The sequence below is a fragment of the Eubalaena glacialis genome, chromosome 1 (assembly GCF_028564815.1).
Source record: "Eubalaena glacialis isolate mEubGla1 chromosome 1, mEubGla1.1.hap2.+ XY, whole genome shotgun sequence".
Classification (NCBI taxonomy): Eukaryota; Metazoa; Chordata; class Mammalia; order Artiodactyla; family Balaenidae; genus Eubalaena; species Eubalaena glacialis.
The window spans coordinates 116,115,370-116,139,545 of record NC_083716.1 but is presented as its reverse complement, the minus strand read 5'-3'; the positions used below and the strand labels follow the sequence as shown (position 1 = coordinate 116,139,545).

General features: G+C 39.6%; 1 protein-coding gene across 1 annotated transcript in view; it reads left to right on the top strand.

Moving 5' to 3' along the window:
* The window catches only part of CNTNAP5 (contactin associated protein family member 5), an 877,159-nt gene that overhangs the window by 593,520 nt on the left and 259,463 nt on the right, over positions 1–24,176 (top strand). Inside the window, exon 12 of the mRNA XM_061199178.1 lies at positions 15,301–15,420. Within this exon, the coding sequence (XP_061055161.1) occupies positions 15,301–15,420 (120 nt within the window). The remainder of the gene's footprint in view (positions 1–15,300; positions 15,421–24,176) is intronic.

Sequence of the window (24,176 nt, the reverse complement as noted above, 5' to 3'; positions counted from 1 at the left end):
GCACCGAGCTGATCTCCCTGTGCTATACGGCTGCTTCCCACTAGCTATCTATTTTACATTTGGTAGTGTATATATGTCCATGCCACTGTCTCACTTTGTCCCAGCTTACCTTTCACCCTCCCCGTATCCTCAAGTCCATTCTCTAGTAGGTCTGTGTCTTTATTCTCGTCTTGCCCCTAGGTTCTTCTGATCATTTTTTTTTCTTTTTTTTTCTTTTTTTAGATTCCATATATATGCATTAGCATACGGTATTTGTTTTTCTCTTTCTGACTTACTTCACTCTGTATGACAGTCTCTAGGTCCACCCACCTCACTACAAATAACTCAGTTTTGTTCCTCTTTATGGCTGAGTAATATCCATTGTATATATGTGCCACATCTTCTTTATCCATTCATCTGCTGATGGACACTTAGGTTGCTTCCATATCCTGGCTATTGTACAAAGTGCTGCAGTGAACATTTTGGTACATGACTCTTTTTGAATTATGGTTTTCTCACGGTATATGCCCAGTAGTGGGATTGCTGGGTCGTATGATAGTTCTATTTTTAGTTTTTTAAGGAACCACCATACTGTTCTCCATAGTGGCTGTATCAATTTACATTCCCACCAACAGTGCAAAAGGGTTCCCTTTTATCCACACTCTCTCCAGCATTTACTGTTTGTAGATTTTTTGATGATGGCCATTCTGAGTGGTGTGAGATTATATCTCATTGTAGTTTTGATTTGCATTTCTCTAATGATTAATGATGTTGGGCATCCTTTCATGTGTTTGTTGGCAATCTGTATCTCTTCTTTGGAGAAATGTCTCTTTAGGTCTTCTGCCCATTTTTGGATTGGATTGTTTGTTTTTTTGATATTTAGCGGCATGAGCTGCTTGTATGTTTTGGAGATTAATCCTTTGTCAGTTGCTTCATTTGCAAATATCTTCTCCCATTCTGAGGGTTGTCTTTTCGTCTTGTTTATGGTTTCCTTTGCTGTGCAAAAGGTTTTAAGTTTAATTAGGTCCCATTTGTTTATTTTTGTTTTAATTTCCATTTCTCTAGGAGGTGGGTCAAAAAGGATCTTGCTGTGATTTATGTCATAGAGTGTTCTGCCTATGTTTTCCTCTAAGAGTCTGATGGTGTCTGGCCTTACATTTAGGTCTTTAATCCATTTTGAGTTTATTTTTGTGTATGGTGTTAAGGAGTGTTCTAATTTCATTCTTTTACATGTAGCTGTCCAGTTTTCCCAGCACCACTTATTGAAGATGCTGTCTTTTCTCCATTGTATATTCTTGCCTCCTTTATCAAAGATAGGGTGACCATACGTGCATGGGTTTATCTCTCGGCTTTCTATCCTGTTCTATTGATCTATATTTCTGTTTTTGTGCCAGTACCATACTGTCTTGATTACTGTAGCTTTGTAGTATAGTCTGAAGTCAGGGAGTCTGATTCCTCCAGCTCCGTTTTTCTTTTTCAAGATTGCTTTGGCTATTCGGGGTCTTTTGTGTTTCCATACAAATTGTGAAATTTTTTGTTCTAGTTCTGTGAAAAATGCCAGTGGTAATTTGATAGGGATTGCATTGAATCTGTAGATTGCTTTGGGTAGTAGAGTCATTTTCACAATGCTGATTATTCCAATCCAAGAACATGGTATATCTCTCCATCTATTTGTATCATCTTTAATTTCTTTCATCAGTGCCTTATAATTTTCTGCATACAGGTCTTTTGTCTCCTTAGGTAGGTTTATTCCTAGATATTTTATTCTTTTGGTTGCAGTGGTAAATGGGAGTGTTTTCTTAATTTCACTTTCAGATTTTTCATCATAAGTGTATAGGAATGCAAGAGATTTCTGTGCATTAATTTTGTATCCTGCTACTTTACCAAATTCATTGATTAGCTCTAGTATTTTTCTGGTAGCATCTTTAGGATTCTCTATGTGTAGTATCATGTCATCTGCAAACAGTGACAGCTTTACTTCTCCTTTTCCAATTTGGATTCCTTTTATTTCTTTTTCTTCTCTGATTGCTGTGGCTAACACTTCCAAAACTATGTTGAATAACAGTGGTGAGAGTGGGCAACCTTGTCTTGTTCCTGATCTTAGTGGAAATGGTTTCAGTTTTTCACCATTGAGGATGATGTTGGCTGTGGGTTTGCCATATATGGCCTGTATTATGTTGAGGAAAATTCCCTCTATGCCTACTTTCTGGAGGGTTTTTATCATAAATCGGTGTTGAATTTTGTCAAAAGCTTTCTCTGCATCTGTTGAGATGATCATATGGTTTTTCTCCTTTAATTTGTTAATATGGTGTATCATGTTTATTGATTTGCGTATATTGAAGAATCCTTGCATTCCAGGGATAAACCCCACTTGATCATAGTGTATGATCCTTTTAATGTGCTGTTGGATTCTGTTTGCTAGTATTTTGTTGAGGATTTTTGCATCTATGTTCATCAGTGATATTGGCCTGTAGTTTTCTTTCTTCGTGTCATCTTTGTCTGGTTTTGGTATCAGAGTGATGGTGGCCTCGTAAAATGAGTTTTGGAGTGTTCCTCCCTCTGCTATATTTTGGAAGAGTTTGAGAAGGATAGGCGTTAGCTCTTTTCTAAATGTTTGATAGAATTCGCCTGTGAAGCCATCTGGTCCTGGGCTTTTGTTTGTTGGAAGATTTTTAATCACAGTTTTAATTTCAGTGCTTGTGATTGGTCTGTTCATATTTTCTATTTCTTCCTGGTTCTGTCTCGGAAGGTTGTGCGTTTCTAAGAATTTGTCCATTTCTTCCAGGTTGTCCATTTTATTGGCATAGAGTTGCTTGTAGTAATCTCTCATGATCCTTTGTATTTCTGCAGTGTCAGTTGTTACTTCTCCTTTTTCATTTCTAATTCTATTGATTTGAGTCTTCTCCCTTTTTTTCTTGATATGTCTTGCTAATGGCTTATCAATTTTGTTTATCTTCTAAAAGAGCCAGCTTTTAGTTTTATTGATCTTTGCTATCGTTTCCTTCATTTCTTTTCCATTTATTTCTGATCTGATCTTTATGATTTCTTTCCTTCTGCTAACTCTGGGTTTTTTTTGTTCTTCTTTCTCTAATTGCTTTAGGTGTAAGATTAGGTTGTTTATTTGAGATTTTTCTTGTTTCTTAAGGTAGGCTTGTATAGCTATAAACTTCCCTCTTAGAACTGCTTGTGCTGTGTCCCATAGGTTTTGGGTCTTTTTGTTTTCATTGTCATTTGTCTCTAGGTATTTTTTGATTTCCTCTTTGATTTCTTCAGTGATCTCTTGGTTATTAAGTAGTGTATTGTTTAGCCTTCATGTGTTTGTATTTCTTACAGATTTTTTCCTGTAATTGATATCTAGTCTCCTAGCATTGTGGTCGGCAAAGATACTTGATACGATTTCAATTTTATTAAATATACCAAGGCTTGATTTGTGACCCAAGATATGATCTATCCTGGAGAATGTTCCATGAGCACTTGAGAAGAATGTGTATTCTGTTGTTTTTGGATGGAATGTCCTATAAATATCAATTAAGTCCGTCTTGTTTAACGTATCACTTAGAGCTTGTGTTTCCTTATTTATTTTCATTTTGGATGATCTGTCCATTTGTGAAAGTGGGGTGTTAAAGTCCCCTACTATGATTGTGTTACTGTCGATTTCACATTTTATGGCTGTTAGTATTTGCCTTATGTATTGAGGTGCTCCTATGTTGGGTGCATAAATATTTACAATTGTTATATCTTCTTCTTGGATCGATCCCTTGATCATTATGTAGTGTCCTTCTTTGTCTCTTGTAATAGTCTTTGTTTTAAAGTCTATTTTGTCTGATATGAGAATTGCTACTCCAGCTTTCTTTTGATTTCCATTTGCATGGAATATCTTTTTCCATCCCCTCACTTTCAGTCTGTATGTGTCTCTAGGTCTGAAGTGGGTCTCTTGTAGACAGCATATATATGGGTCTAGTTTTTGTATCCATTCAGCCAGTCTATGTCTTTTGGTTGGAGCGTTTAATCCATTTACATTTAAGATAATTATCAATGTGTATGTTCCTATTACCATTTTCTTAATTGTTTTGGGTTTATTATTGTAGGTCTTTTCCTTCTTTTGTGTTTCCTGCCTAGAGAAGTTCCTTTAGCATTTGTTGCAAAGCTGGTTTGGTGGTGCTGAATTCTCTTAGCTTTTGCTTGTCTGTAAAGCTTTTAATTTCTCTGCCAAATCTGAATGAGATCCTTGCTGGGTAGAGTAATCTTGGTTGTAGGTTTTTCTCCTTCATCACTTTAAGTATATCCTGCCACTCCCTTCTGGCTTGCAGAGTTTCTGCTGAAAGATCAGCTGTTAACCTTATGGGGATTCCCTTATGTGTTACTTGTTGTTTTTCCCTTGCTGCTTTTAATATTTTTTCTTTGTATTTAATTTTTGATAGTTTGATTAATATGTGTTTTGGCGTGTTTCTCCTTGGGTTTAATCTGTATGGGACTCTCTGTGCTTCCTGGACTTGATTAACTATTTCCTTTCCCATATTAGGGAGGTTTTCAACTATAATCTCTTCAAATATTTTCTCAGTCCCTTTCGTTTTCTCTTCTTTTTCTGGGACCCCTATAATTCGTATGTTGATGCGTTTAATGTTGTCCCAGAGGTCTCTGAGACTGTCCTCAGTTCTTTTCATTCTTTTTTCTTTATTCTGCTCTGCAGTAGTTATTTCCACTATTTTATCTTCCAGGTCACTTATCCGTTCTTCTGCCTCAGTTATTCTGCTATTGATCCCTTCTAGAGAATTTTTAATTTCATTTATTGTGTTGTTCATCACTGTTTGTTTGCTCTTTAATTCTTCTCGGTCCTTGTTAAACATTTCTTGTATTTTCTCCATTCTATTTCCAAAATTTTGGATCATTTTTACTATCATTATTTTGAATTCTTTTTCAGGTAGAGTGCCTATTTCCTCTTCATTTGTGAGGTCTGGTGGGTTTTTGCCTTGCTCCTTCATCTGCTGTGTGTTTCTCTGTCTTCTCATTTTGCTTAACTTACTGTTTGGGGTCTCCTTTTCGCAGGCTGCAAGTTCGTAGTTTCCATTGTTTTTGGTGTCTGTCCCCAATGGCTAAGGTTGGTTCAGTGGGTTGTGTAGGCTTCCTGGTGGAGGGGACTAGTGCCTGTGTTCTGGTGGATGAGGCTGGATCTTGTCTTTTTGGTGGGCTCGTCCACGTCCGGTAGTGTGTTTTGGGGTGTCTGTGGCCTTATTATGATTTTAGGCAGCCTCTCTGCTAATGGATGGGGCTGTGTTCCTGTCTTGCTAGTTGTTTGGCATAGGGTGTCCAGCACTGTAGCTTGCTGGTCGTTGAGTGAAGCTGGGTCTTGGCGTTGAGATGGAGATCTCTGGGAGATTTTCACCGTTTGATATTACGTGGAGCTGGGAGGTCTCTTGTGGACCAGTGTTCTGAAATTGGCTCTCCCACCTCAGAGGCACAGCCCTGATGCCTGGCAGGAGCACCAAGAGCCTGTCCTCCACACAGCTCAGAATAAAAGGGAGAAAAAAAAGAAAGAAAGAAAGAAAGAAGATAAAATAAAATAAAGTAAAAAAATAAAATAAAGTTATTAAAATAAAAAATAATTATTAAGAAAAAAAAATTTTTTTAAGTAATTAAAATAAAAAAATGGACAGACAGAAACCCAGGACAAATGGTAAAAGCAAAGCTATACAGACAAAATCACACACAGAAGCATACACATACACACTCACAAAAAGAGAAAAAGGGAAAAAATATATATATACCATTCCTCCCAAATTCCACCTCCTCAATTTGGGATGATTTGTTGTCTGTTCAGGTATTCCACAGATGCAGGTACATCAAGTTGATTGTGGAGATTTAATCCGCTGCTCCTGAGGCTGCTGGGAGAGCTTTCCCTTTCTCTTCTTTGTTCGTACAGCTCCCGGGGTTCAGCTTTGCATTTGGACCCGCCTCTGCGTGTAGGTCGCCTGAGGGCGTCTGTTCCCCGCCCAGACAGGACGGGGTTAAAGGAGCAGCTGCTTCGGGGGCTCTGGCTCAGTCAGGCCGGGGGGAGGGAGCGGTACGGAGGAGGCGGGGCGAGCCTGTGGCGTCAGAGGCGTCGTGACGTTCCAGCAGCCTGAGGCGCGCCGTGCGTTCTCCCGGGGAAGTTGTCCCCGGATCACGGGACCCTCGTGGTGGCGGGCTGCACAGGCTCCCGGTAGGGGCGGTGTGGAGAGTGACCTGGGCTCGCACACAGGCTTCTTGGTGGTAGCAGCAGCAGCCTTAGCGTCTCATGCCTGTCTCTGGGGTCCGCGCTGATCGCCGCGGCTCGCGCCCGTCTCTGGAGCTCGTTTAGGCGGCACTCTGAATCCCCTCTCCTTGCGCGCCGAGAAACAAAGAAGCAAGAAAGTCTCCTGTCTCTTCGGCAGCTGCAGACTTTTTCCCGGACTCCCTCCCGGCTAGCTGTGGCGCACTAGCCCCCTTCAGGCTGTGTTCACGCCGCCAACCCCAGTCCTCTCCCTGCGATCCGACCGAAGCCCGAGCCTCAGCTCCCAGCCCCGCCCGCCCCGGCGGTGAGCAGACAAGCTTCTCGGGCTGGTGAGTGCTGCTCGGCGCCGAGCCTCTGTGCGGGAGTCTCTCCGCTTTGCCCTCCGCGCCCCTGTTGCTGCGCTCTCCTCCGTGGCTCCGAAGCTTCCCCCCTGCCCACCCCTGTCTCCTCCAGTGAAGGGGCTTCCTAGTGTGTGGTAACCTTTCCTCCTTCACAGCTCCCTCCCACTGGTACCGGTCCCATCCCTATTCTTTGTCTCTGTTTTTTCTTTTTTCTTTTGCCCTACCCAAGTACGTGGGGAGTTTCTTGCCTTTTGGGAGGTCTGAGGTCTTCTGCCAGCGTTCAGTAGGTGTTCTGTAGGAGCAGTTCCACGTGTAGATGTATTTCTGATGTATTTGTGGGGAGGAAGGTGATCTCCGCGTCTTACTCTTCTGCCATCTTGAAGCTCTCCTTTATTTATTTTTTAATATAAGTAAGTTCATCTGTATTTTCTTTTATTGCTTCTGGATTTTGAATCATTGTTAGTTAAGTTTTTGCCGCTTCCAGGTTATAAAGAAATTCTTTCTTATTTCAAATATGTACATATTTGATTTTTTGGTATTTAAATCCCTTGTTTGGAATTTGATCCTGATCTGCGGTATGAGGTGTGGATCTGATTTTATCTTTTGCTATGTGGCTTCCCAGTTTTCCCATCACCAGTTATTAAAAAGTCACTTTTTTCCCTATTGATTTGTGCTGCTTCCTTTATCATATACTAAATTTCCCTGTGCATCTGGATGTCTTGGATTTTCTGTTCTGGCCATTGTTCTCTTGATCCATGCATCCATTTATCCATCCATCCATCCACATTGGATATAGATCCAGTAAAGCTGGCCTCACCACCTCTTCTTTTTCAGTGTTTTCCTTGCTCAGTTGACTAGCTTGTTCGTTCTTCCAAATGGGCTTTATAATCAATTTGTGTAGCACAAACAAACAAAACAAGCAGACAAACTAAACACCTAATGGTCTCTTGGTTAACACTGTGTTAAATATATACATTAACTATGGGAGAAATGTTATCTTAAGAGGATGTTCAAGTTTATTTGTGTGTTTAGGCATATGTTATAGTTTTCTTATTTTGCTGTTGAATGTTTCACATAAAATTTACACTTGGGGATCTTCCTTCCTTTCTCCCTTCCTGCCTGCCTTCCTTCCTTCTTCCTTCCCTTTTTCTTTTGTTTCTTCTTCCTGTCTTCCTTCATTCTTTCTTTCTTCTTTCCCTTTGATATTGTAAAGGAGGGTCCACTATCAATATTTTGTAACTTATTTTGCCTGTAATAGAGGAAAGCTGTTGATTTCCATATGTTAATCTTATAGCTTACAACTTTTGTTTTTAGTTATTTTACACTGATTATTTTAGTATTTTTAGATATGTAATCTGATTATCCGTGAAAAGAGTATAACTTCTTCCTTTCTAATTTGTATGCCTCCTGTTGTTTTTTCTCTTCTAATTTCGATGACTGAAACTCTAACACAGTGTGAAATATTAGTAGGGATCATGAAGATGCTTGTTTTTGTTCTTTTTCTGACCTGAGTGGGAAATTCTAGTGTTTTCACGTTAGTTATCTTTTAAATGAGTGGCGAGATCATATCATGTTTCTCCTTAGCCCTATTATGATGACTATATATAGATATAGTACATTTTCTAATATTGAACCACACCTGCATTTTTGGATTAAGCCCCCATTTGATCATAATTTCCTTTCTAAATATGCTATCGGGTACTATTTGCCAATATTCTTGTAATTTTAAAATTTATATTCATAAGTGAGGCTGTAATTTTTCTTTTTGTGTGGTCTTTTTGTCAGGTTTGGGGATCACCTTTATACTTACTTCATATAACACATTTGGATGATTTTTGGAGAAGGATAAGTAGCATTAAGGATTATCTGCTCTTTAAAGAATTATCTAAGGAAAAAAAAATTGGATCCTGCTGTATTTTTTTCTTATGGAGTCTTTAAATACCTTTTCTCTTTCTTTTATAGGAATTGGTCTTTTAAAATTTTCTATCGGTATTGGGATTAAATTTGATGAGTTTAAGAGCCTGAATTACTTGAGATCAGAACCATGTCTCTTTTGTTTACTTTTCTCAGAGACTAGAGTTAACTGAAAAATCAGTAGTCTTACAATATGTGTGTATAGAGTACTTGTTATATAGTGTGTTAGGCATGCAGTAGAGAAAGAACAATTTAATCAACAAGTATCATGCTAGTACTTCCTGGAAGTGTTGATGAATTGAACATAGGAATTTCCCTTCACTTCCTCCTATCACTTCACATAAACAGTAGTAATTGATTTTTTTTAATGGTCCTGTCAGTCAGCAGCTGATCCACTTTGCCCCTTTCTACTTCCCAACCTTCAACTTTAATAACGAGGTGATCATAAGAGATGTAAAGTGCACCTGGCCAGGAGTTAGGGAAGCTAAAGTAGGAGATAGCCCGTCTGGAATGCCAGCTGGCTTGGCTGCCCCACAGTTACAACTGAAGTCAGAAGATAAGCAGCCATGTGTGTCATCTGCAACAGCATCTCACACCCTGCATCGACCTCACAAGCGTAAAATGAATGTGTGTGGTGTCACTTCCACCTTCCGAATCTCATGTAACATATCCCTCTAAATCACAGACTCTAGCAAGACCAAGAGAGAAGCCCTACAGACATTAACATGAGGGTTTCCCACGGAGTTGTCCAGCCACTTAACCCTACAATAAAGCCCGTGGAGGGCAAACCACAAACGTTTGCTTAGTGCTGACACTTAGTGCTGACCACTGTTAAATACGAGAGGAACACACAAGATTACCTGACATCCCAGAAAAGAGTCTAACATGCCAGATAAAACAGAGACCAAAATAAAATACAAAACAAGTAAGCCAATTAAGCACGTGAACACATAAACACACACACGCCCCTACCTTGGAGGAAATAATGTACACAGAAAGAAGAAAATTTTCTAAAAAACTATATTACAATTAATATTTTCAGAGATTTTAGATATATATTTCATCAATGAATCAAGAATTGCATGCTGTTAAAAAGAGAGTATTCAGAGGTGGTGGGGGGTGAGGGAAAGCCTCCAGGGGATTTAAACCTGGGAATGACCCAGATGTCCTACAATGGCTTGACTGTTAAACATGCCGCCAGTGAAACAGCTAAAACCTGGGAATGACCCAATGTCCTACGATGGCTTAACTGTTAAACACGCCACCAGTGAAACAGCCAAAACCTGGGAATGACCCAAATGTCCTACGATGGGTTCACTGCTAAACAAACTGTGGTATATCCATACCATGGGATGCCACTCAGCAATTAAACAGAAATAAACTATTGGTGCATGAAACAACTCAAATGGATTTCGAGGGAATTACGCTGTGGGAAGAAGCTAGTTTCAAGGGGAATGTCCAGCATGATGGCGGGGGGATGGCCAGAGGAGACAGCTATGTGCCAGGTTGTAAGCATACAAGTCCAGACAGCCACAGGGCAGAAAGATCCAGAAGATGATTTTTCAAAGAAGTTGAAATCCATAGAATACCTGAAATGTCCAAATATTAAAAAAATAATAATTATTATTAGAGACATTTTCAAACATACACAAAAAGACAGAATAGTATAATTGTCCCCAATGTACTCTCCCCTGTTTCAGTATTTATCAGTAGGCTACCATTTTTCTTTTTAACCATAAAGAAGTAATTTATCTATCTATATATATATGCCTGTATCTGCAAAAATAATGAATACAAGGTTACATACACAATTACAGCAATATATGGAAAGAATAATACATCACAACCAAGTGAGATTCACTTCAGGAAAGCAAACCTGTTTGAACAATGGAAAAATCAATCATAATTTCACTAGATTAGCATAATAAATAAGAAAACCATATGATCATCACAATAGATGCATAAAAATCTTTCAATAGTATTTACCATTTATTCATAATAAAAACTTACAGAAATTAAGAAGAGAATTTTCTTAGCCTAATAAAAACCATTTATATTAAAAAACAACCCCCCCCCCGCCACAGCTAGCATCATTCTTTTTTTTTTTTTTTTCGAAAGACAAAATGATCTTTTTAATTCAGTTTCAGAAAAAGCTGTCACATGAATTTGGTTTAGAAAACATGACAATAAGAGGCTTGGTTTTTCTGTAAATGCAAGGAAAAGAAATAACCGTTAATAGGTTCAATGATAATTTTCTGGATCTTCCTCTTGCATCAAAAGCTATATATCTTCTCCCCAAAGCACCTGCTCCAAGAAGTAGGCTACCATTTTTGTTTCCACTATGCCCCTCTTTGTTTTCAATGAAGTATTTTAAAAAACAGATTGTGGACATAATCATTTTACTACAAATCCCTAAGTATGTATCTCTGACAAAGATGAACGTTTTATCTTTTAGAACATAACCACACTACCATTATCATAGCCAACCAAAATTAAAACTATTTAAAGATACCAAATCTGATTTTAATTTTTCTGGTTCTCTTAATTTTGTCTTTGCTTTGTTGGAATCAGGATCTTGACTAGGTCCATACACAGTGTTTGATTGATATGTTTCCTGCATTTCTATCCCCCTTTTTGCCATTTATTTTTTGAAGAAACTGAGTCAGATGTTCCCAGAATCTGAATTTAACTGATTGTGTTTTTATAATGTTGAGTGTGTTTCTTTACCTCTTACTGTGAATTAGTGTTTAAATCTCAGGGCTTGATTAGATTCAACTTCAAATTTTTGGCAAGAATGTATCTTAGGTGGTGCTGTGTATTTCTTATTACCTCACGTTGCAGGCATCTTGATAATCACTTTTGGGGATGTTGAGATTGATCGGTGAGTTTGGGTATTGTTAATTTAATCCATCCACTAAAAAAGGACCCCCATCAACTTTTCATCTAATGATTTAGAAATCCTTGATAATCATTTTCTAATTCTTTATTTCATTGATCTTTATTTCATTCTGCTGAGGGCAGAATCATGAAATGATTGTGGTCTTAAGTCAGTTCTGGAGTGGTCTGTTACCTGGCAATGCATAACTGATAACGCAGGTACTAGAGATGAAACAAGATTACCAAATACTGGTTATTGTTGAAGCTAGTTGTGATATCAGGTTTATTTTATTACTCTCTGTGCTCTTTGCATGTATTTGATTTTTTTGAGACAAAAAGTTAAGAAGAAAATACTGAATTTAAATATCACCTGAAATAATTTGTAGTTAAATTCATTTATTTTAGTTTCCTTTCCATATTTATGAATTGCACCTTTTCTTCTAGTATATTTAATTTTGTTTTTTTGGTTATTTAAAATATTTATATTGCTTCAAAGTTAAAAATATGGCATATTCAGAAAGGCCTAGCTTTTGTCCCTCTCCTCTCTTTCTCCCATTCTTTCTCTCCCCATAGGTATCCATTTAAATTAGTTTTCACCTGAATATTTTGGAAGGCATTTTAGAGAGTTGTTAGTGAATTTGTAGTTAAATTTGTGATATATACCTAGAAAATAAGGCAAATGAGAAGAAGAATAAGACAGTTATTAATTTCTAGAAAAATGAAATTGTGTTCAGGAAAGGAAACAACCACATTATCATATTTGCCATTCGTGAATAGCATGCTTGCTGTTGTATTAGCATAAACAGTAATGATTGATCTAACTAAAATTGTGATCCTACTATATTGGCAGTATGTGGAAATCGAAAGTTCTTTGTATGTGGGGAGAGGTGATGAAAAAAGCTAAATTCTCATCTTTCCTGTTGGTAAGTGAACAGATGACCTATAAATATGGAAAATCAAGAAGTAGCAATATAGACATACAATTTAGAGATACAATAGTCAATACCAAAAGAATAAGCTAAGAAGTAAATGTCATCATCTCTGCACAGAAGGCAGGTAAGGCCTCTTGGTTTTTCTTAACAAGTCTTGTGATTCATGAAAAAAAATTAAGTAAGCAAAAAATTGACAAAAAATAAGAGGCAACATAGCATGAAACAATTTAACATTAATAATAATAATAGTTTATATTTATCAAGCACTTCCTACGTGCCAAGTACTATGCTAAGTGCTGAACGTGGATTATCTCTGAATCCTTACTTCAGTTGTATGAGATAGACTCTTTTTTTATGTCTATAACCGCATGAGAGAATTAATGCTTTGAGAGTATATTAGCTATTTACTGCTGCATGATGAATTATAGCAAAAGTTATTCTCTGGAAACAACAGACATTATTACTTCATAGTTTCTGTGGGTCCTTGAGCAACTTGGCTGGGTAGTTCTGGCCCAGTCTTATGGGGCTGCCTTCAAGGTGTCAGCCAGGGCTACTGTCACTTCAGTTAAAACTCTGGAGAGAAGCTTCCAGGCTCATGCTGTGGACCTCTTCAAAGGGTTACCTCAGGACCTAGCAGTCGGCTTCTCTGAAAGCAGGTGCTCCAGAAGAACCCGAGTTGGAAGCCATGTGTCTTTTTACAACCTGGTCTTGACAATGACATCACCTTCTGTCAGAAGCAGGTCAGTAAGTCTAGACCACACTCAAGGGGAGGGCGCGAATTCCAAGAGGTGCTGATGAGTTATCTTAGAGGTTGCCAGGTGTGTTATCAGATGTGTGACACACACCTTGGTGTGTTATCAGGTTTAGGCCAGTAGAAATAAGCTATATGTTATGCTCAATATGCAGGGTGCAAACTGACCCGCCCATGGACCCACAGCTTCAGAAACGGTGTATGACTGCAAGGGAGAATTACATGAGTACAAGGGTCACCTTGAATTCACTCTAATTTATACAAATTCAAAGCCTCTCAAGCTGTAGAACTTTATTTGTAATGAATTATTTGAAGCACCCCTCACACTTGATCATGTCAAACTACAGCTTCGTATTCCTGGGCTGGGACATTAGTCACAGGGGCATGGTAGTTAAGTGAGGAGTTAGTGCTCTATCTTAAAAACTGTCAGGAGCCACTGAAGTGTTTTCAACACAGGAGGATGACATAATATTGGATGCGTACCTGCTGCTCTGAGCTACATTATTTTGTCTCAAGCATCAGACGACATTCTACTTTCTCATGTGTGAAGCCGCAGATCCTCCTTTCCACCCTACCAAATTCATTCATGTGGGTGTAATGAGATTTATAAATTTCTTTTACCTTCAGACTGTTCAGAGTATCCCATCTCAGGACAGCTGTGTCTGCCTCTCTCTGAGCACATGAAGATCTTTGTGGCTGTAACCAGGCTGCGAGCTTTCTAAGGCACAGACTCATTGCCACATCCTTGGTCTGTTGTTCGGTGGCCACAACACTGTTGACACATATGGGGAACTCAGTAAATGCTTGTTAAGTCAAAATGGACTAAACTTGATTGGGCGCCTACTATATGGCAGTTATTGTGCTGAGCTCTGGGTATATAGAAATAAGACTGTGTCATTTTACTTTATAAATGAAAAGTCATGACTGTATATTCAGTTTTTCATTCACTAATCAAACATTTTCTTACTGAGGTATAGTTAATGTACAATGTTGTGTTAGTTTCAAGTGTACAACAAAGGGATTCAGATATACATATATATATATATATATATATATATATATATATATATATATATATATATTATTTTTCAGATTTTTTTCCCCTTATAGATTATTACAAAATATTGAGTATAGTTCCCTGTGCTCTACAGTAGGTCCTTGTTGGTTAACTATTTTATATTTAGGAGTGTGTGCATGTTAATCCCAGACTCCTAATTCATCCCTCCCCCTCCCCCTTTCCCCTTTGGTAACCATAAATTTGTTTTCTATGTCTGTGAGTCTGTTTCTGTTTTGCAAATAAGTTCATTTGTGCATTTTTTTAGGTTCCATATATAAGTGATATCATATGATATTTGTCTTTCTCTATCTGGCTTACTTCGCCTAGTATGATAATCTCTAGGTCCATCCATGGTGCTGCAAATGGCATTATTTCATTCTTTTTAATGGCTGAGTAATATTCCATTGTATATATATATATATATATATATATATATATATATATACACAACATCTTCTTTATCCATTCCTCTGTTGATGGACATTTAGGCTGCTTCCATGTCCTGGCTATTGTAAACAGCGCTGCAATGAACATTGGGGTGCATGTATCTTTTTGAATTAGAGTTTTCTCCAGATATATGCCCAGGAGTGGGATTGTGGGATCATATGGTAGTTCTATTTTTAGTTTTTTAAGGCACCTCCGTACTGTTCACCTTAGTGACTGCACCAATTTGCATTCCCACCAACCGTTTAATAAGAGGGTTCCTTTTTCTCCACTCCCTCTCCAGCATTTATTATTTTTGTACATTTTTAACTTTTGATCTCCCACTGTGAGTGTGGCCTTCTGCTAGATGCTGGAGCACAGCCTCAAACTACACACTGCCACCACTCTTAAAGATTCTGGAACTATTGTAGGAGACAGAACAGTGTATGATGCCCTAGCTTCACAGCTGTGCAAGCGTAGGGGAAGGACAAACACATCAGCATAGGGAAGGGCTGTTTAAGAGGGAAGGGGAGACATTTTGGAGGATGTAACCTCGGAGTTGTGTAGAAGAATGAACATTAGGATGAATGGAGGATGCAAGCCCATCAAACATTGGGGCACTAGTTTGTTAAGGCTTGGGGGGAAAGTTGAGGTTATAGGAGAAAGGAAAGAAATCACAACTGGAAGTAAATATAATAAGTAGGAGTTACTGATCCTCCAAAGGGATATGCAGAGCCAAGCCAAGTTTCTTCTCTGCTGCCTTTGTGTCTTTCCAGCCCTCTACGAGCAATCCTGCGAGGTGTACAGGCACCAAGGCAACACAGCTGGTTTCTTCTACATCGACTCAGATGGCAGTGGGACCCTGGGACCTTTCCAAGTGTACTGCAACATCACAGGTAAGGGTGCAGAATTCCTACTCATGCTTCATGTCACTACGTGATGCAAAGGGAAATCCACTGGAAGGGCATGCTTGTATAAATAAAAATTTAAAGGACCAACTTCAGGGGGGAAATGGTATTTAGGTAACTAATAGGAGTTAACAGCTAGGTTATTTTCATGAGAGAAGAAAACCTGTTAATGGTCTTGACAAGGTTCCACTGAACCAAGAATTAAATATCAAGCATTTTCTGCAGAGCTGAACAAGGTCATGTCTCTCTTAAAATTCAAAAACAGAAAGAGAAGGAAAATAACCCAACAGACAAAAAAACAAAAGTCAAAATCAATAGAAAGCCCTGATTCAGGAAGTGGGAAAGCTTGATTCAGGTCTGGCTCTGAGGACCGTGTGACTCCGAGGGTCACTCTGAGCTTCAGTTCTGCATCAGTGAAATGGAAATAGTAGTTCCTGCCTCTTAGAGTTGTGAGGATGAAACAAAATCATCCGTATTGCTGTAACTAGCCAGGGTAGTTATCCCGCAGATGCCTGACCAAAACACTGAGCTATTTCTATTTTCCCTGGCAATCTCATAACATCTTGTCACTTTTTTCTAAAGTGCCTACGGACGTATTAAGAGCCGATTATTACATGGGTTTAGAAGCAGCATGTGATCACTAATTTATTCTTAAAAAAATAATTCCACACCCCAAACCTGATGTAATATTTATTTAAAAATATAGCAATGCAAGCACTCCCTCTGTTTAGAATGTCAATTGGCACATACACATTTTTTGTTTGTTTGTTTGTTTTGAGCACTGGCCTTCGGAGACACCAGCAGAATCATGTAATGAAGAAGAAAAGTAGGAGCCTATTAAGGCTCTTTGAGTCCTCAGGCCCCAGACTTCGCTGCAACAGGGCGACCACATCTGTGGAGGTCTGTCTATAGCCAGACACTGTCCTGGCCACACAGGATATGCAGAGAAATAAGGCATAGTCATTGTCATTCATGAGGCAGTAAAATCAGGGAAAATAGCATGCAGTATCACAGGTAGAAATGCAAGCAAGCCATTGCCAAAATGGTGATTGAGGACATTTAGCAGTAATTTGTCCATCTGAATACAAAAGGCCACAGGTTTTCTGCAGAAAATGCTAGTTACATGGAATTGGATGCCATTTCATTTCATTTCCATCATACTTCATCTCTTCAAAATGTATGCTAGCTGCTTCTCAATAGCCCTATAACATAATTAGAAATTGCGTTACTGTTTTCTTTTCACGGTTGTGCCAGCCTATAATGTTCAACAACCTGGTCAAGAAGTAGGCTTCTCAGTGGATCTTGGTTATTTTCAAAATTAATTAACATATGGATCTCTGGGGAATCATGCTAAAAATAGACTTTGCAGACCCAGAAATTCTAAATTCAGTAAATGCACTTCTGTTGAGCTTTCCAAATGATTCTGATGCAATTTGTCCCCAGTCCACAATTTACAAGAAAAGGAGGAAGTGTTTTGTTTGCAGAAGAAGGCAGAGGAGATCAGTGCCTGCTGAGTGATGGGTGTGACAAATAATAATAGGATTTGTGGTAATGGCATCAATGCCTCAGCTCCTACCATCTTTGGGAACAGAACTGAGAGTTTACAAATATCATCCCTTTTAATTCTTGGCAACAAAAATCTGAGGTGGATATTTTTAACTCTATCTTACATAGAAGGAAAGAGCACATGAGAATTTCATGACTTGCTCGAGATAATAAATCCTGGGACTAATAGTCAAGACTCAGGAAGCAAACAAGACCTTCTGGTGCAGCAATAATCTATATCACTAAAACGTTAATTGGATACTTTGTATTGCTTATGTTTTGCTTGAAGCCGTGCTTTTATTTTTGTTATAAAAATAATGCTAATTATGGAAACTTTAAGGAAAAGAAGAAAAGTGTGAAGAAATGTTAAAGTCACCTACAAACCGCAATCCAGGGATTGCTATTGATATTTTATTGTTAGAATTTCCTTGGGACTTTTTGCTATGAATGCATATGTGTGTTTTTCTATGAATGTATATGTTTTTAAATATATGTTTTTACACCTTGCATTTAAGAGACAAGCATAGACATCCTATTTTCATTAAAATATATAGTTTGAAATTAAAATACATACATTAAATATAGCTTGACAAATTTAACTCTCCAAAATAATGTAAGTACAATGACACTGATTCATAGGTCTCACTTACATGAAATGCTCTGCCTCTCTTTGGAAAGACTTCTCTCGGGATTTATGTTTGATACTTTGTCCAGGAATGGCTAAAGATGAATGTTTACATATATTAAATGTTGCCATTTTGCTGATGTGATGCGGAAGGCATCAGGACCTCTGAGTTATGTCCCAAAATTGATAGGGTGCGTTGTGCACGATTGGGGATTTCTTTGAAATATGCTTTTCTGGTCACATGCAATTGCAAAATATATAGGTGTTTGGTTTTGTTTTCGTTTTCCTAAAATACCTGTAAAAGTAAAAGCAAACTTCTGTGTAGGCGAATTATATCCATATTTAACTGACAAACATTTTTAATGCCTAAATATAACGATAATGAAATACGTAATTTTTTATTTGTCAATATTAACTGTTCTTAAATGTGAGTGACTTACGACACTAGGAAAAGTGTGACACAGTGGTCCAGGGAAGAGAGGAAGGGGGCGGGAGAGGAGGAGGGAGGGAGGGGAAGGGGGAACGGAAGGAGGGAGGAAATGGCCAGAGAAGACTTGCTGTGTGTTTAACTCCGGTTTCTAAGAGCACAAAGCTGCTGGTCTCTGCACTTTTCAGAGGCATTCCTGGGGCATAACACAGAGAGTGTAAACCAAGCTGGGACGCAGGGAACCTGGGTTCTCTCTCTTTCTACTCTTTGTGCCAGTCGGCTGGGTGCTCCCAGACTGGCTGTGCATCTCGAAAATAAGTATCTGGAGCTAAGTGGCCCCTCAGGCCTCCCTCATTTAGAACTCCCTGAGAGATCATTTGAGGTTCCAAAGAAAAGGAGAAGTTTCCCCTAAGTCTGCAGATACTTACTTGCAAATGGATGTCATGAGGGTAAAGGGCGGGTTTTAGTTGTGGAAAACTGTAAATCTGAATCCCAGCTGCCTTGCATCTCTCTTTACAGAGTACCCTGGGGGTAGCTCCCCATTTCTATAGGTGAGGTGGCACCTTCCCCCCCGCCCCGGGAGATTTAAGTCTCTGCATCTTACCTACCACTGGGTGATCCTGGGGAGATGATGTCCACGAGTGTTCAAGGAGCAATTGCCCTCTTTGGTGTAAGGCAGTGTGATCTCTGCATGGGGACAGTAGGACAAATTATAGGAGTAACTTAAGGGGTGATTAGGCTTATCTGTAAAGTGGACTGAATCTAGGCTTCTACAGATTTCGACAGGGTGCCATAACCCAGGCTGCATTCTGACACTAGGGGGTAGGAGAGAGGGATGAGAAAGATCAAGAGTTAAGTTTCTTCAGGAATACACACTTGGCCTACTTTTAACATATCTCTAAATGATGTACAATTTATTTCACCTCAGTGTAAATTTGCACATTTCAGGCACTGCACAAACTGCAAAGGATACACAATCGTGTCTGTCTTAGTCTCTTTGGGCTGGTCTAGCAATATTCCGCAAATTGAGTGGCTTCCAAAACCCCAGGAGTATATTTTCTCACAGTTCTCGAGGGTAGAAGACCAAAATCAAGGTGCTAGCAGGGCCACAACCCCTCTGAAACCTGTAGGGGAGTCTCCTTCCTGGCCTCTCCCTAGCATCTGGCAGTTTGCTTGACCCGTGGGTGCTCCTGGGCTCCTAGAAGCAGCCCCTCAATCTCTGCATCCCTGGGACTGTCTCCCTGCTTCTGTGTGATTACATCATAGTGACATTTTCCCCTCACATGTCCGTGTGTCTGTTTCCTCTTTTCTTATAAGGACACCAGTCATGTTGGCTTAGGGTCCAACCTAATGGAGTATGACGTTATCTTAATTGGATTACATGTGTGAAGAATCTATTTCCCATTAAGGCCTTGCACATTCACAGGTACAGAGTGTTAGGTCTTTAAGCGATCATTTTGGGGGACACGATTCAACACATAAGAGTATTATTTCAGTCTCCTCCACAGGCTAATCACGGAAAAGACACAGCAACAATTAAAATGTCTTGACAAGGATAGCACATGTGTAGTGTGTGTTGAGAGCCCACAAGAGGGGCACCTAACCCAGCCTCTCGTGGAAGAGCTATCAGGCAGGCAGGAAACGTCTCTAAGAGCTGGATGGAGGGTAGGAACTGGCCAGAAGAAGATGCAAAGGAAAGCATTTTCAGAAAGAGCAAATGAATGTCAGGAACAAGGTTCCAGGGTCCCTTGATCCTGCACATTTGTGGGGACCACCCAACTCACCAGGATGAGTTGCTAGTTTAGAACACTGAAAAATGCATGTACCTGAATGACTAGAAAATAAAAGGATCACAGTGACTTGATTAGGGACAAGCAAAAGTTTCTCAAGATCCATAATCTGAACTATAGTTTCCCAGCAAGGAAATCGGCTATCTTAATTCCAGGGAAAAGAAGAATTTTTTTTTTTCAATTTAATTTAATTTTTACTTTATATTGGAGTGCAATTGATTTACAATGTTGTGTTAATTTCAGGTGTACAACAAAGTGATAAATATACATATATCCATTCTTTTTCAGATTCTTTTCCCATATAGGTTATTACAGAATGAGTAGAGTTCCCTGTGCTATACAGTAGGACCTCATTGGTTATCTATTTTATATACAGTAGTGTGTATACGTTAATCCCAAACTCCAGTTTTTATCATAGATCATTCTTGAGCATGCCAGACTATTTAGCTGACCCTGAAGGAAAGATGAGCAACTTTCTGAGTACCAACAACAAGCCACCATCCTCAGGTTATACACGGTCTTTAGCACTGTTCCCCTCTCTGGAGGACTGGATCTGGCTTACATTAGGGACTGTTTACAAAGGGATGAATGTACAAGAAGAAATTATGGGAATATACTGTACTATAGAGCTAGTAACAAAGGAGATGTTCCCACCATCAGGCCCATGGAGGTGAGGGGAGGGCATTTCGCCAGAGCAAGAAGGAGGGCAGGATGTGAAGAATCTGTGCCTTGAGACAACTGTGACGTGTTTGGGAACAGCCATCAAGGAGCTTGGGGAGTATCCTCAGTCTCTCCTCACCACTTCCAGTCTCCTTCCTAGGTTTCCGTCGAGCAAATTCTGCTAGAATTCAGAAGGCAAGAGCACTTATTGGTGTAATGCCTTTAGTCAGCCTTCCCGGGCACAGAGAAGGCTACAGGAGGATGGAAAGTATATCTAGTGGGGCAAATGGAAAATATATTGTTTATAAAGAACCGTCCAAAGAAGCCTGGGGGAAAAAATGATTTGAATTCATCAAGGATCAAGGATGGTGGTGAGGTGGGCGTGGTGAGTGAAATCCACAAACCATGCAAATATATGAAGCATGGTTTTGTCCATTAGGTTCCCACTTGAAGCAGAAAGGACCTCCCTTTGCAGGTTCAGTCGAAGGGAGGTTAAGATCGATGCAAAAAACATACATGAAGGAGAGACTTCGAGAGCTAGCTTACTCTAAAAGTTGATAAGCCACTCAGGTGATGAGTAATTAAGGGGCAAGTGGACAACTAAGGGAAACTGTGGCATATACCAGAATGTAGTGTTTTGTTCAAAGGGACATCTGGGTCCCATGCCACTACCTGGTGGTAAAAGTCCCCTTAGCCTGAATGTGTACAGTTTCAGCCAATGATGTAAAGTTTGTGATCATCCTTGGCTATGCCGGTCTAGTTGGGCAAGTAGGGAGGGACGCATTTGAGACGACAAAGAATCTAGTAGGACTGAGAATTGTATTGCTGGATGCAAATGAATGTAAGGTAGACACACAGGATAAGTTAGATGCCATCTGGAAGTGAGGAAGTGCTGGGCACTGGGATCAATGCAAAGGGAAAGACAGAAGTGGAGAAAGAGCAGGATACAGGAAGCAGCTGGAATTAGCGAACATCTGAGGTGCCTGTACAGGAAGTGTGTGTTGATGATACACGAGAATGTGGTGAGTATATCATCCACTTGGCTGAGTCATGATGTCCAGATATTTGGTCAGACATTATCATTAATGCTTCTGTGAAGGGGTTTTTTAGATGAGATGAACACTTAAATCAGTGGACTTTGAATAAAGCAGAATACCCTCCAAAATGTAGGTGGGCCTTGTTCAATCAGTTGAAGGTCTTAACAGAACAAAAACTGACCTCCCCCAAGCAAGAAGAAAGTCAGCCAGCAGACTGTCTTCTGTCTTTGGGATTGAACGGCAGCTGTTTGCTAGGTCTCCAGCCTCCTGGTCTACCCTGCAGATTTTGGACTTACCAAGCCTCTACAGTCTTGTGAGCCAATTTTGCACTGGAAAAAAATATATATATGGGTTTTTATATCCTGTTGGTTCTGTTTCTCTGGAGAACCTTGACTCATGCACTTGGTACCTACAGGTTGGGTGTGCTCTCCTCTCATTTTCTGAATATTTCTACCATGACACTGATCACACTGCATTATAACCACTGATGTTTACTTCTGTGTTCCATGGGACTGTGAGGTCCTGGATGGAAAGTGAGAGACAGAGTGTCAGGAATTCCTGGATCTACTTTTACACATACTCTAATGAGTCCAGTGTAAATGGACTGCTGAGAAATCACAGCCAAACTGAAGATTAATTTCTGCCTTTCTCTATTTTTTCTTTCCACTTCCCATAATTTATCTTAGACTAAGGCCCTGACCCATTACATCAGTGACAGTTTGGAACCATGGATATTGCCTTAATGTCTATTCTTAACTGGGCTTGAGTCATTCCTACTATTTGCAGCCTCTTCTGCAAGTCCAAGAGTGAAAAGTGTCCTGCTCCTCCTCATTGCCCCCAAGACCTTTCACTGCTCTCCAGCCTCCACAAACCTTTTCTTTTCTCCAAACATAAGAATGGCTAGTGAGAGGAACACATGTTTTGGAGTCACACTGGAGTTCCTATTTTAGTGCTGGCACATTCTAGTCGTGTGACCTTGGACAAGTCATTTAACATTTCTGGATCTTGGTTTCCTTATCAGGAAGATGGAGAATAAAAATGTCTTCCTTTCGAGATTAATCTGAGGAATAAATATACCTGCAAAGTTCCTAGCCCCCAAATGTAGATGATCAGGAAACAGAGTAGCCAAATATCATGATGTAATATTAACCATGACCTTTTTCACTCTCACTGCTGTTCTAGTGGTATAGATAACATCTATAAGGCCATCCGACTTGCAAAAGATAGCTATTTCCTCTTGCCAGAAATAATGTCTTTATTCCTTCTGCATTGCCATGAGATTTCAGAGACTGGAGGGATTTCTAGGAGCCTGGAGGGAGCATTTCTGAGGGGAAGCTTTCCCGTATCAATAAAGCAGAATTAGAAGGGTGAGGCACTCTGACAAGATTTTCCCTAGAACTTGACGTTTCAACTCATTCAACTGTTTACATTTTGCCATTTTGAATGTTAACAGGACACCTTGTCAACATGTTAAAAGATGTTTCCCAGCCACACACTGTTCTTCCTCTGTGCAGTATAATTGCATATTGAGATGCAAAATTGTCTAGAACCACTAACAAAAACACATTTATTTCCCGTCTTGATGGATACAATGCCGGTTTCGTGTATCTAGACCTGTACAGCGATCATCAGGCATTGCAAGAAGTTTGCAAGGAAGGTTTAGTCAAATCTTGAAAGCAAAACTTGTTTTCCTTCTCAAAGAGCCCCTAATCCATTTGCAAACCACCTTGCAAGTTTCCATATCTTAACCCTCTTGCTATTATGATGCTCTGTTTCTCACTCCTTTGGCAGCAGGCTCTGGTTTCATTAAAACTCATCAAAGCATGCATAATGGAGTAGGCAGAGAAGCTGCAATTAAAGTGTCTCCAGTATTCCTGTACATAAGTGTGCAGTGGGATTGCAGGTAATAGATGATCATCCAAGTCACTGACAGAAAGAAAGGAATGTGTCCATTCAGTTCGGTCTAACAGTCGTTGGCCTTGCTTCCCGAAGTTAGAACAATATCACTGAGTTTGCAGTTTCATGTATGGCCTGCACAAGGGTATGTGAGTGTACAGGAAACAAGAGTTACCCATGACATAGGACGGGACCACTTACTTATGGCACATTTATTTCTCCCCGAACTTCTTAGTGCGTTGTTGATTTTCTGCAGCTTTATTTTACACCAAAGAGAAGTAGAAGTCAATTGTTGGTGCCATGTGCATTTGTAATCAAGTTTTGTCTTGGTATCTCCTATTGGCTGCTTTCTACCCCCGAACACTCCACTGCTAACACACACACACACACACACTCACACACCCCGAAAAGGAAGTATTAGCTTCCATTGCCCTGCCAAATTCTTCTACAAGGACAAGCTGGGCTCAAGTTCTCAAGTTTGTTTTCTTAATCATGTTTTGGATAACCATCATTGCAGAAGTACTGTTGCCAAAAAATTGTGACTTGATTACAGACTGTGTAAAACTGTGCCGAATATCTACTGGGCACAGGACTAGTTCAAGATGCATCACTGTGAAGTAGCTGGAATATTGTCCCCTTTTTACAAATGTGCTAATGAGGCTAGTAATTATACGAAGAGGATTCCAATTAGAGCCATCAGATCTAAATTTTTTGCTCTGTCTGGTATGCAGTACTTCTTATCAAAGGGGTCTAAAGCATGGGAG